At 42.4% G+C, this 14,015-nt stretch overlaps 2 protein-coding genes across 3 annotated transcripts in view; one reads left to right on the top strand and one right to left on the bottom strand.

Moving 5' to 3' along the window:
- Positions 1–14,015, bottom strand: part of RB195_010440 (uncharacterized protein) — a gene marked incomplete at both ends in the record, with an annotated part of 53,964 nt that overhangs the window by 17,641 nt on the left and 22,308 nt on the right. For both annotated transcript variants that reach the window (XM_064191442.1, XM_064191441.1), the window contains 4 exons: positions 1,355–1,441; positions 1,504–1,602; positions 1,677–1,787; positions 3,400–3,502. In XM_064191442.1, coding sequence (XP_064049024.1) covers positions 1,355–1,441; positions 1,504–1,602; positions 1,677–1,787; positions 3,400–3,502 — 400 coding nt within the window. The remainder of the gene's footprint in view (positions 1–1,354; positions 1,442–1,503; positions 1,603–1,676; positions 1,788–3,399; positions 3,503–14,015) is intronic.
- On the top strand, positions 4,547–4,948 carry RB195_010441 (uncharacterized protein; the record flags this gene model as incomplete). The annotated part of the gene is made up of 1 exon (XM_064191443.1): positions 4,547–4,948. The coding sequence occupies one exon, from the start codon at positions 4,547–4,549 to the stop codon at positions 4,946–4,948; it is 402 nt and encodes a 133-aa protein (XP_064049026.1).

The following is a 14,015-nucleotide window of genomic DNA, read 5'->3' as shown; positions in this document are numbered from 1 at the left end:
AAGACGTTGTGTGCGCGGTAAATTGGCAGTGAACCCTGTTGGAATTGGCGACCTATTGCGCTATATTTAACGGATTAACACGCTTACCCTCACAGCTGTACTAATCATGTTAATAATGACTGATTTTTTAGTAGTCGAAGGTTGAGCGAAAAAGCAATAGGCTACTTTGGTCTTAACACTGGGTTTTCGGAAACATCTTGCACTCATCGCAGGACCAATGTATTGCTATGTTAAGAAGGGAAGGCCATCTTTCCCTGGATTTGTTGCGTATGTAAAAGTGCCGTTGGTTTATGAATTCAAAGCAAGTGTTCATTACGTCTTGAGTGGGACATATAATGCAATAGTTATCGATATAACTACAGCATCGGAAAAGAATTCTATTAAAGCGTAAGTGCTTCGACCTTCAGCACCGACGGAATAGTTAGTGCTCCACGTTCCAGCCCACGGAATATGGAGCACTTTACGCACTTTTGAAAAAATCATCACTTTCAACTAAAAAAAAAAAACTGGTGTGAAGAGTGTTCCGGTGTTTGGTGAATGGTTCGAACATAGCTTTCTTAGCAACACCGAATGGGATGTTAGCATAAAGGGAACTGGCAAAGAAAGATCAAATGCGCCGCTGACGCGAGACTTACTGCGTAGCGTGAAAATAGAACAGTGGAAAATTTAAAAAAAAAATCTGTCTGCTTTTCATACCAAATGAAGTAAAGTAATACAAGCTAATTTGGCAAGGCGCGTCTCTGTCAGCACAATTCTATCTCGAAAACAACTGTGAGTCACAAAAACATAAATGCAGCTAAAGCCGTTCTGGATAACTGCTAAAAATCCAAAAATGAAAAGAAAGCAAGAGTACATGGTCGTGACCAGTATCTTAGACCCGTATCAAGCAATTTTTCGCGGTTTTCGATCTACGGGGTCGTATGGAAGTCGCATCCCAAATAATATCAGCAGAGGAATTCTATCAAATGATGGTCCAGTGACATCGCACCAACACAACAGCCACAACGATTTAACTTCTTTTCTTTTTGATTCAGAACGTGATTTCTTATGGGATGGTAACTTGTACAGGATGAGACAATTGAGAAAATACGTTACAGATGTGACTGACTTTCCACGCTGCGGCGAAGGCGACGACACCGAAAAGTTAGCCGTAATAAAGAGTGTTAACAGTCTTGGCTCTTGCTTTACATCATTAACAAGACAAGTCATGCAGAATTAAAACAAGGTCGAACCTTCACTTTTCAGAACGCATAACATATCTAGATCAAATATGTCACATGTTGATCATCAACTAATTGAAACTGGCTCATAATTTAGTTTACAGTTTCTGTACTAAAAAATCCAAAGAACAAACATTTTCTGGATCTGAAACAGCTGCATCAGGTTGTTTTCGATTTAGCTCATGGTTCAGCGTATTTATAGACCGGTCCTTTTCCAAAATCTGAAGCAGAACGAAAATTACAGAAGACAATAGCATACAAAAAAGAGAGTATTGCGGAAAACCTGCTGTTTCAACTGCATGTTGGTTTCAGCGGCGAGCTGAAGTTGCACCTGTAAGACATTTGTCTGTGCTATCATTTCATCTATGCAAGATTGCCGTACCTGAAAAAGTAGCATCCGTTAAAAAGCAGCTACGAGACACGTTAATGTAATTTAAGAAGAAGGAAAGAAAGTACCGTCACTTCTTTCTCCAAGTCGTCGGTTTGCTGTCTGAGCTTTTCGCATTCCTCTGTCTTCTCTGCATTAGCAGCAAGGGCTTCTCGAAGTTGTGCAGTGAGAGCGGTCACCTTATGCCACTTTTGAGTTTTACAATGACAAAACAAATAATTTTGGACCCGGGTAAAAAAGAACAGAAAAGGAAGAAGAACAGAAAAATGAGTTGTTAAATTAATTGAAAAAAAATTAGTTGAAAAATGAGATACATGGCTCCAACATGAGCAATCGGTACTTCCTCTCTTCCCGCGATCATAATGCGTCAGTCAGCTGGACATTACAGTGCTGGACCTCCTAACATCTCCGGACTAGGACGACTTCTTCTCTTCAACACAAATATCAATGTGTTGGAAAAGGCAGAGTTTGGAGAAATGTGAACTGTCGCTTGTACAGTGCGTGACAAAAGGATAACTTGACCCAAACACAGAATTTCGCCATTGGGGAAGAGAGGATGCGAAAAAGATATAAAAATCCGAACGTGGCCAAAAACTTACTGCAGGGCATGCGTGGACATTAATTTTCCTACTGCCGAAAGCCTTTGACAGCAGGGATAAGCGCGTTATTATGTACATTATTATATCATATACATATACAAGCAGAATCAAATTCCATCAATGGTACAAGAATGATTCGCAGAGACGATATCTTCAATGCTTCAGACATGACAGTCTAGAAGAGCTTATCAGATTTCAAACTCTAATCAACAAACGATAAAATTACTCCCTGCCTTAAATAATTCCATGTCCCATGTCCATGAATGGGTTCAAATCGCAGACGATCAACATGTCGACTAATGATTTTAAAAGGTAGCATTCTCAGAGACGAAAAAAAAACTGACAAGGTAGACGTATTTGGAATGATGACACAAGCACAGGATTTTCAAATGGAACATCGAGAATGGATCTATAGTGGATCTGGGCTCTTCCCACCAGGATCACAACACGTAACCTTACTGATACAAAGATGAACTATCGAAAATGCTAAATGCCTATTTGCTACCATTCTTCTAATAACCCAACAAAGCCTTCCTAACACTTATGGACGATACCACACTTTTAAACTTCGACTCAATTTTTTTAGAATCTTGTTGTTTCTGTAGCTCTCTTTCGTCATGTAATGCTTCGCTTATCTGTTTCTGTCAGCACTTATGGACAGTCGATGACATACGCAAAATTCTTGGCCACACTTGGATTTTGACTGAACTCTTTTGCAGTCTTACCGTCTTCAATGCATTTCCCTTGCTTCGCATTTTTTTCATAACCACTGACCTGTCGATTTTACTCCATTTTTAATGCGAAATAAATAAGAGTCATTTAAGGGAGTAGTGAGGCAAGGAAAGCAGAAGATCAACCGTAGACTATGTGGTGAAGATTGTATTAAGGCGATTTTTTCGATAAGCTTGGAAAATGGTTCAAGCAACAGAAAAACTTTCCTGCTGTAAAATTGAAATTGATATAAAAGTGTGCTCCCAGGCCTACAGGGATGCAGAATAGGTTGGATAACTGTCTTGGGCTACTCGGTGACTTGAGAGTAAGGAGTTTTTGTTACGCACTATACTGACTTATCCAGAAGGAGAAGCACGTTACCACATATTGCAAGAAAGTGCAACCATTAAAAAAAAATAAACAGAAGTATAGAACGGAATAAATGCACGATCCCGAGACGTAGGAAAGCACAACCTACTACCTCTTCGTTAGAAAAAGTGCTCTGATTGGAGTGATTTCGGTCAACTTTCTCTTGAAGGTCGCGTAGTGAAGCTTGCAATTCTTCTCTGTGCTCTTCTAGGAGCCTTAACAAGTCGTATATGAAACAATATAAGAAACAGAAATTACTCAACTGATTAAATTCGCTATCAGAAAGCAACTGAGGAGAAAAAAAAAACAAATAAGCAAGGTGAATAAAGATGCAAAAAAAAAACATAGAATACATAGAATATAACGCCCATTACAAAAGTTTCGCAAATAAGACATCATTTCTGTCTGCTTACCATACTTTGCTTAGAAGGAATTATGAAACGAAAGCATCTTCACGAGAGCAATATAATGAAGGATGGGTTTTTCTGTGGGACAAAATGATCCACATAACTATAGCTTTTCAGCTCATCTACTCAAAATTGCACTTCAAGGATTTATATGTATTGAGAATAAAAAAAACAAAATCCAATCACTAGATTCAAAAATATCCTTCCAATTCCCATTTCTATGAAACTTCTGATTTAGAACGGAGGAATTCTAGCAGGTTATTCAAGAGTCGGATGGGTACCCAAAAAAATACCTTTTTCTTACCAATTAGTGTTATTAGGTTGAACGAGAATCAGTAATTGGTCAGTACCAAAACTTAGAAGTTAATATGTCCAGACAAGACATTTTTCAACAAATCTTCTTCAACGAGCTCAAGCTGGGAAGTCTAAAGCAGAGACAGCTCGGAATATCAACGCTGTTTGGGGTGAGGGAAGCCCCACCGAATCCACAGTACGGGCGTTTTTTCCAAAGGTTTTGTTGTGGCCTTGACGATAAGGAAGGTCGTGGCAGCCCTTCTGAAGTTGACGGCTACCTACTGAAGGCACTCACCAAAGACGATCCGCTTAAAACAACACGAGAAGTGGCCTAAGAACTGGGCGATGATCATTCAACAGTCGCCCGCCATTTGGAAAAAAATTGGAAAAGTGGAAAATTGAACAATTGGGTGCCGCATGAACTGAGCGAGTCCCAAAGAAACCGCTGTTTTGAGATCGCTTCTATTACGCAACAAGAACGATCCATTTCTCGATCGTCTTGTTACGTGCGATGAGAAGTGGATCCCTTACGACAACAGGAAGCGTCCTGCTCAAAGTATGGACAAGGATGAAGCTCCCAAGCACTTCCCAAAGCCGAAAATACAGCCGAAAAAGATAATAAGGACTGCGTGGCGTTGGGCTACAGGTGTAATTCAGTACAGCTTTATGAAACCTAGCGAGACCATCACTACTGAGAAGTACTGCAAAGAACTGGACGAAATCCACCGCAAACCCGAGCTTCTTCGCCCCACGTTAGTGAAGAGAAAGGAAACGATTTTCGTGCACAAGACCCTGAAACACATTACAAAGGTGACGCTGCTGATGTTGAACGAGCTAGGCGACGAGGCTCCTCCTCACCCACCATATTCACTGGACCTTTCGCCAACCGACTATCACTTTTTCAAACATTTGGACAACTGCATGAGAGGTAAGATTTTCCAAACCAACATGATGAACTGAAAAGAACTTCCGGAACTTCGTGGACTCCAAAAGCTCGGAATCTCATGCAGCGGGAATAAGCAAACTTGTGTGTGGCAAAGATGCGTGGACAATGTTCTCTTATTTCGAACCTAAATTTTTGATCCTTTTAAGAAATCAACCTGCTGTGAAAATCATTAGATTTGAGGGCTGCAAAATTGTGGGGTATTATTTGATACAAAGGATAAGGTCATTTACTAATTAGCTAATATGTACTTGAAGGGGTCCAGTGACAGCTATTGAGTGCTTTCAGCCGATGGCGTAGTGCTTCGTAAAATTAGTGCAAAGTAGGGTCCACGAATAATAATAAGTTGCTGAATAACGACGCTCACAGTAAATTTTTTGCAATGTATTTTTGCCTGGTTGCACACGCACCATTTGTCTGTATTTGAGCAAAATTTGGTCTTTATAACTTTTTTTTAGAAGTTATTATGAGAACTTTGGCAGCTAGGAGAACAATGGCAACGCTCTCCTTTTTTTCTCGGCTTAGCTTTTGAGAAAACCAGGATAACTGCAATGGTCAAAATGAACAGTCAGGAAAATTTGCAGGATATTCCTTGATGTTCTATCAAAATATGGCACCGGATTTTCGAATCGCATCACCATTCTTTTAGAGAAAAAGTGCAAGATTTCAGATTTTCGGCTGCGCATCAAAATATGTATTAGTTCGAACAAAGTCCAGTAATTCACCTCGTCGTTTACAAAAACAATTCGGTTTGGAGTATGCTGTAAAGGGCTCTAGCTACCAGAATTTTTCACAGCTTTCGTTCCTTCTAAAGTCAGTTGAAAAAAGTTTGCTAAAATTCTCTCAACTCTTTCTCAATTAGCTTTAAAAAAGGAAAAAAAGAGGGTCTCAAAAAAGGTAGTTTGAATGTTTCACAATTATTCCTCTACAAAAAGTGCACTTTTTTGTCCTTTTTCTCTTCTGCAGTCCCTTAGTCCCTTGTTTACTTCAACCTGAAAAAATCCGACAGCAGTTTCCAATCAGGACCGATGTTAATCGCTGAAGTTACCCCTAAATCACATCTAAACGCAGGAAATGGTGCTTTCAATACAATATCAGAAAAATTACAGGTAAAATCTTATACTCGGTAATTTTTTTTTCCGTTTTGCAGACCAAGAATCACGGGGGACAATGAACTACTTGTTACGAACTTGTTTCGGAGAAGCAGACATATCCACTTGAATTTCCCGATGAAAATTTTGAGGGGAAATTTTGTGATGTGAGGTGATCTCGAATATGTACTCGTAATAAAAACAAGAGAAACTCTCACGTGAAATATAAATTAACACGATTTGTTGAAGATATAAGAACAATATGTTGTCAATATAGCATAGTGCTCTTTCATCTTTTAACAAACATTGAACAATTCAACAGCGGTAGAAAATTCAGAACCGTTATTTTTCTTTCCTAGACCTCCTGGAATAATTTTGACCTTCCCGACATTCAACCCTGCAATCAGCAGCACCGCGTGGAAATATAGTGGGGTCAAAACGGAATGAACCACCGTGCAGATGCGTAGGCGGCTGCACTCGAAGCCGCGAGGTCAGCGCCGTGGTTGGGATCGTGGTGGAACCCCTGGTAGCATCACCGACTGCTGCAGTTCGCGATGGTCCCAACTCGATTCTAATCTCTGTCTCACTGTGCCTCTTCGAGTGCAGCCGCTTGTGCAACTGCACCGCACTTCAATTCGCATTGACCCAACTATACGCAAGACCTACGTTGTCATGTTACCACTTTATACCTCGAGTTTGTTTCATTTTGTCTTGATCATCATGTGCTAATTTTACCTACTGCCTCATTCTCCGTTCCTCTACACTATCAAGCATGCTTACCGCCTGACCCAAGCAATACTCTGATCCAAACATTGTTTCTAGTTCGGCGTCAAAAGCTTTGATTATGAATGTGTAGGACTTCTTCTTGCATCTTACTTATTTCCTCTAACTCTTACTAAAATTCCCCCAATTTGGACCCATCGACTGCTGAAGTTGAGCAGTAGTTATTGATGGATTTTTTTTGGCACAGTGATGTGAGACAAGGAATGGCTAGACGAGGTGACAGTTCTCGTCACCTGACAATCAACGAGATGGACGACAGATATGTGAGTGCACAACCTTACCAACGCCCTTCACTTCGTGACGAGATTTTTCCTCTGAAAGTGACGAATGCACAGTCATTCATCGCTCCCCCTGCGCTTGGTTTCCTACGGGGCATTTTATGCGCTGCAGCTTCAAGATGGGCACGTTATGGGCATCTGACAATACCTTGGTTCAAAATCAAAACAACGTGAGCAATCCGAAAGTCCCCGTCATACCGTCTATCAGGATCCAGGGTGCGGGATAGTGAAGAAGAACGAGAGTCAAGTAAGTATTTTTTTACAATTAGCGGTCCCAAGGATCATCTTCATTAGAGGGGATTATAGTTGGTTAGGTGCGAGACCATGTGGCACGCCCCAGGTGCCGGATAGGGTCTAATCGCGGACCAAAAGTACCTGCCCTTGAGAAGCAGGTGCATCCAGGTGACGGACTCTCTGTTTCTGATGTGCCAGGACTGACCCACAACACATGTCTATCCTGCATACTGGTGTGGCCTAAAGCATGCAATTAGGTGATTAGGAGGTGCAAAGGAGACAAAAATGAGTCACCTTCAGCAAATAACCTTCATTGATCTGCTACGAAAGGACACGATGTCGTCCAACAAAATCCATGGGACTAAAAACCCACAACCTGGCCATGGTGATGTGGTTTTTCAAATTATATGCAAAGACAAAGACATGGCAACAAGAAAGAGTCTCCTGACTCTGGAGGAAAGTCTAGTAAGGTAGCGCCAGGAAGGAGGGGATTTCGGTAGTCATCAAGGCTGCAGAAATGGAAGAGGAGTAGGATGAGGATCAGCATGATCAAATCACGTGCACTTGTATCGGAAGCGGCAACTGAATGTCTGGTGATGCAAGCCATGAAAGTTAACTACAATGTCAATCGGACTGACTGAGACGAGATGGCCACACAATAACGAAGCCATACATGAAACTAGAGAACTGTTCTTAGGAGCAAGCGACAGAAGAGGAGCTGAGGGAGTTCGTATCCTAAGGCACGGTAAAAAAAAGCACTCGTAGAATTTTCGGTGAATGCCTCCGAGAGGCTATGCTGGGGGGAGGGGAGGGGGAACGCAGACATTACAACCGTCTTAGATGCTGTTCTGGTCATAGAGAAGCGAAGAGCAACACAGTTGAGGAAATATCTAAAGGAGAATGGTAAGAGTTGTAATTAACGAATAAATTTGAAACAATGTACTTAATAATACATGATGTTTTGGGTAGTGTCCTCCCCTACTAGGCGAGAAATGAGCGAATTTTGTCTAGACATTACTCTGAGCAAGTCTAGAGATCTTATCAAATGAACTCTTTCTTCCAAGAGGTCAGATACACAGAAGGTTCCTCCATTATGCATCTATCTTCAATTCAAACGACTAGTTTTTTTTCTTGCAATACAACTTTCTTCTGTTCCGATTTATTCGTCTGTTTCGCGAGTACCATTATTGTACGTAATTTTCAAATGGATCGATAGTCCTCATTCCCGTTTCTTTTGGAGGCTGTAATATTCCTTTTTCAATGAGAATTTTTACACACGTGATTTCCAGCTCTTGAATGCATCTTTCTTCATATTTCACGTGAGGATTTGTCTTGTTTCCGGTACAGCAACAAATTTGAGGTCACCTCACATCACAAGATTTTCATTAGGGAATTAAATTGGTATATCTGCTTCCCGAAACAATTTAGTAGCTCGTGAATTATATCCTATCAGCTATTTACGAAACAATGACGATGGATCTCCACAGGACGCGCTCACGCCAGGCAGGGCATACTCGAAAATCTACGAGAACCTCTTTACGCGCTCCCTATGAATTCATTGTATCCAAAAATGCAACCGAAATAGTCCCACCTAGAAGTGAAAGGTCAGAATTACGACAAAAACTGACAATATGGCGTTCACCTCTCTTAAAAAGGACTATTTTCTAACTTTTGGAAATGTTCCTCACTTATCGCTTAACCTACAGCAGTGCTGGCTCTTATCAGCGTTATGGCACTTTCGCATTTTTACATGTACACTGCACTGGTGTCCTCGTCAACAGATATGAGTATGGCAAAGAACATCAGCTCTTTCTAGCAACTTACGATCCGAATCGGACGTCTGTGGATGAGAAAATGTGGAAAACGAAAAAACTCACAAAAACTCGCCATTCCATGAGTCTTATTCTTTATGCCAGACGTAGGAGTCACCCAGCTGAGGGTACATAACAAAATAGACCACGTCATTGTCAGAAAAAGGTTGGACGGATGTTGCAATTGTACCAAAGTTCTATACGGGACTGATGATGATCGACTTGTAAAACATCTTCACGACTGTACAAGGAAAGCAAAGAGTTTTAAAACAAGCAAGAGAAGCCAGTCTCCGAGAATTCTAAGAGCTAACGCTATCAAGCTATCGTGGAACAGCACGAGCCGCAGACAACCAAGAAGTCACGTCCTAGCTCGCAACCCTTTGCAGAGACCTTGATGAAAAAACAGCAGCAGTTAGCTTAGTTAGCTGAAGCTAGAGGAGTGAGAAAGAACACTCCCTATGCCCGTCGAGACTTCGCGAATCGCAAAACGAAAATGAGAGCTTTCTGGAACCCAATAGGTATAACCACTGCATCCAGAAGGGAAATGGAGGAAATCTTCGACTACTTCTACTCTGCCCTCTTCGACAGTCATGCCCACTTGCCTCGTCACCATTTGAGGGAAGACGGACATGCCAATCCGGAGATTCTCCTGTCCGAAATACGACAGGTAATCATGTTAGAAGGAAATAGAACGCACCCAGTCCTGATAGGGTAAAATCTGCGCATCCGAAGAATCTTTCGCTAGTTCTTATAAACAGTCTGGCGAGGCTCTTAACACGTAACCTACCGTAATCCAAAGTTTCTAAACAGTGGAAGACCAGCATGATTGTGTTGTTGTATTTGAAGGGAGATCAACATGACATCGGGAATTATCGCCCAATCTGCCTACTATCCGTCACCTACGAGGTCTTTACAAGAGTGATCCCTAATAGAATTGAAAAAGTGTTAGATGAAGGACAGCCATGCGAGCACACAGGATTTCTAAAGGATTTCAGCACGAGTGGCCACGTCCAAACTGTTTCAAAACTCATCGAGGTATCGCTGGAGTACAAGGTGCCGCTCTGTCACACCTGCATCTAGTTGAAGAAGGTCTTCGACTTAGTTGAGATGGAAGCGGTCGCGGAAGCCTTGGATAACCAAGGCGTCTCTGCTCAGTATATAAATGTAGTGGGGGAGTTGTACAGTAACATCACCACCAGAACTTCACCATTCTACAAGAATATTATCATGACCAACGTGAAGGATCCAGCGAGGTAACACAATTTCACCTAAAACATCCACGGCCACTCTCAAGAACGCAATGCGAAAGCTGGAATGAAAAGACATGGTAGCCGAAGGTTGATGATCGGCAGGTACACCATCTGCGCTTTGATGACATCGTTCTGATAACATCTAGCATTAGCCAAGCGGAACAAATGTTGACTGAATTCGACCAAACATGCGAACATTGGTGTTCATCCGAATCTGTGAAAGACTATGTTCATGAGAAACGGATGGGCCTCGTTTACGTTCAATGGAGTGAACATATCCGATTGCACCCATTAGCCAATATATTTATTGCAGTTTGGAAATGATCAAGAAGAAAGACCTGACCGCCGCGCTAGCAGGAGGAAATGAACGGCTTGGGTATTGTATAATGGGACCGAAAAAATGGTGCAAAGTTTTTGAGAAGCCGTCAAATTTGACAAGGAGAACGAAGGTCCGCCAGACACGTGATGTATTTCATCGACAACCGTTGGAAAAAAGTCGTGAGCATCTGGAAACGGCTGGCAACGGCGTTCGTTAACTGCGCTGCGTTTGCCTTATGCTCCGCCCATCACGTCGTCCATCTTCGGTCTTCATCGTCTAATGAGGTGCGAAACATGCCCCGCGGAGACACGCTATCTCTGGTATTGCTGCTGTACGGAGTATCGGTCGCTTACGTATAGAGGTACATCGAAAGACTGCACACGAAGTCCCAGAAATAGAAAATAATGGTGTTTCATTTGTGTAGAATAAACAAATCGAAACTTTTACAAACTACTGCAGTATCTTACGTACATACATACTCTGTATAAATAGAGGTATATCTATATTTGCTATATAGTTTTTTTCCAATCAAATCTATGTTTTCCAACGACCAGGTTCTCGTTTCACACTTTTCAGCCTTTGTTTTGGAACGTTTTAAGCTTCATTTATGTTTTCTGATGTTGTTTTGTTTTTGTACAAGTCTTCTACGCTTTTTCCCACGTTCGTACGCTACTTAGTTTCCTTTGTGTACGTAGTTGTCTTTTTGTTCTTTGAATCTTCCTAGAAGTCGATTCTATCACGTTATTGCAATTCAAACACGAGACATGACCTCAATGATGTGGTGATGGATGGACGCGGCTTTGTGATCAAAGCTAGCCTAAGATATGCCTGCTCTGCCCTACCGGCAGCCTCTTCTGCGGGCACTTGTGAGGCTGCAGATAATCGGTTGCGGGTGCCTAACGACCGCCCCCAAATCTGGCCTACCGACAGCCCCTTCTGCAGGCACTTGTGCGGCTGCAGATAATCGGTTGCGGGTGCCTAACGACCGTCGAAAACTTTGTTCCTGCTAGATACGTTAGAACGCGACATTCTTAAGAAACGCTCCGGCTCCTTCAGCAACCTATTCAATGGTTTAACTCGAATGAGTTGTTGAGGAGACCTCTTGAAAAGCTCGCTCGAGGGTAAGGCGCATGCACAGGAGCGGTGCGTTTTCACGTAGCTCGTAGCTGTTTCAGCATAGCCTCATCAGTACTCGTAATTTACATCCCGAACTCTATAATTGCCAACGGAGACCACAACGTCAGTTTTGCGACGCCAACGAGATGGGGTGATGTGTTCGCATCACGGATGGAACAAAGAGGATACTACTCAAGCATCTCTTCTGAACGTCACTCATGGAACTTGTGAGCATTATGGATGACGATTCCAAGGAAAAGGAACGGCTGGAAACCAAGATGCCAGGCAAACACGATCGAACGTGATGCGTTTGCGTTTCAGTGACAATTGCTGGACAAAAACAGTGAGCAACTAAGCCTATGAGATAAAAACACACTATAAGGAAGGTCACAGATCCGGTGGTCAAATCTGCTCAGGAAATTTTTTAAAGGAAAATTTGATGTTCCGTACCAAGTGAAGGGGAAGCCACTGCGCATCTCATCCATGCGTAGATTATGGGCTGAAATGAAGTACTGCATGTCCCTCAATTCGAAACTGAAGATCTCACCTCGAATAAATGGAATGTGGAACTTGATGGCGACGGAATTGCTCGCTTTATCGCGTAGTCAATTGCATCGTAGAAGGGACCGGAGTAACCAAGCCTATTTTTCACGCTTTTTTTTGTACGACTATGCGGAACGACATGGTCATGCTAATAGTCGTGAAGTTCACCAATCGTTGTCTATTCGTGGAGAAATCTCAGCAACGTCAATTTCGTGGTCTGTTTCCTTTAAGGTAGAAAAACATTTAAGAGCAAGCGCTTGATAAAATTGAAAAATGCTTTCCAATGTACTGCTACGCCAATCAGAGTTAAGTATGATTAGGCATTTATATTATCGAGTTTGATAAGCTGTACACGAGGTTGTTAAACAAATTTATTGGCTAACGTTTCGGCTATATCGCCTTCTTCAGAGCCTGAAAAGGGCGGTATTCAATCTACAATTCAAACGACCAACCTCTCCACAACTAAACTGATAGACTCCACGTCTACTTTCAATCACAAATTTAGCGACTACACTGAATGCTCACCTTATATCGGAGACGCCTAGCGTGGACCGCTGACTGATCGATCACGAGGGCGAATGGTTCGAATGTCACATTCGGATCGGACAAACCATACGAGATATGGCGCGAGTTCCCGCGTTATCGACAGGCATTCACCCTTGCGGTTCATTTTAGGGTTTTTGGCTCGGATCCAAAATGCCTCCAGCGATTTTCGAGCCAACGTTTTAGTTTCGTGCGTTAAGATTTGGACCCTAATTTCAAAATCGGCTCCGTCCTGTTTTTGTGTTCTATGGGCACCTAAAGGTGTCCATCCTCGTAACCTATTCTTGCCGCTCACGTGCTCTTTGATGCGGACATACAGCGGTCGTGCCGTTTCACCGATATACTCGTCGCCACAGTTCGTGCAAGAAATCAGGTAGACTACCCCGGATCTCAAGCAGTCTCCTGATCTACCTGTGGGACAAATAATACAGTTCGGTGTTGTACAGATGGTATCGTATAAACGATTCCAAACTAATTGACGTTTCAAATTGTTCGGTGGTATTTCAACGACCGAAACGGAGCTATCCAAGTCTGCTCTCCTCAGACACCGCCTAATGGCAGCGCTCACTTCATCGGAGGTGTAAGGAAAGCAGAGAGGTGTCTTATCTGTGGTGGGGTTTTCCACTTGCCGTGCTCGTTCACTTCGGTATCGTCTCGTTTCAGACGTTCGGACTTCATAACTATTCGAAACAGCAATTTCGTGAGCTAAAGTTAATGATTCCTTTCTCTCCTCAGGTCCACTACAAACGGTTCTTGCCGTGCGAAACATGTTGTTAAGCACAGCTTTCTTCCTATGAAATGGATGAGCAGAAAGAAAATGAACCAAGATGTTTTTGTTACTGGGCTTACGATACCATTTCGTTTGGTACGTACCGTTTGAGATGCAAACCTGGATGTTCAGAAAAGGAAGCCAGTTGCCCTGTGGTTTCTCTCTAGCAAGTTTTATGTGTTCGGACTGTCGGTTCAACAAGCCAAAACATTTGTCCATCTCCGCTTGGGTGGCGCAAATGACAAAACAATCGTCAATGTACCGGGAGTAGAACAATGGACGTAGTTCTAGAACAGGTGCTTCAATTTTGGCCATAAATGAAATAGCTAAGGTGGAAGCCAATCTCT

This window comes from Necator americanus, chromosome III (assembly GCF_031761385.1).
Source record: "Necator americanus strain Aroian chromosome III, whole genome shotgun sequence".
In the NCBI taxonomy this organism is placed as follows: domain Eukaryota; kingdom Metazoa; phylum Nematoda; class Chromadorea; order Rhabditida; family Ancylostomatidae; genus Necator; species Necator americanus.
Note: the sequence above shows the minus strand (reverse complement) of the source record. Positions and strands in the feature narration are given on the sequence as shown.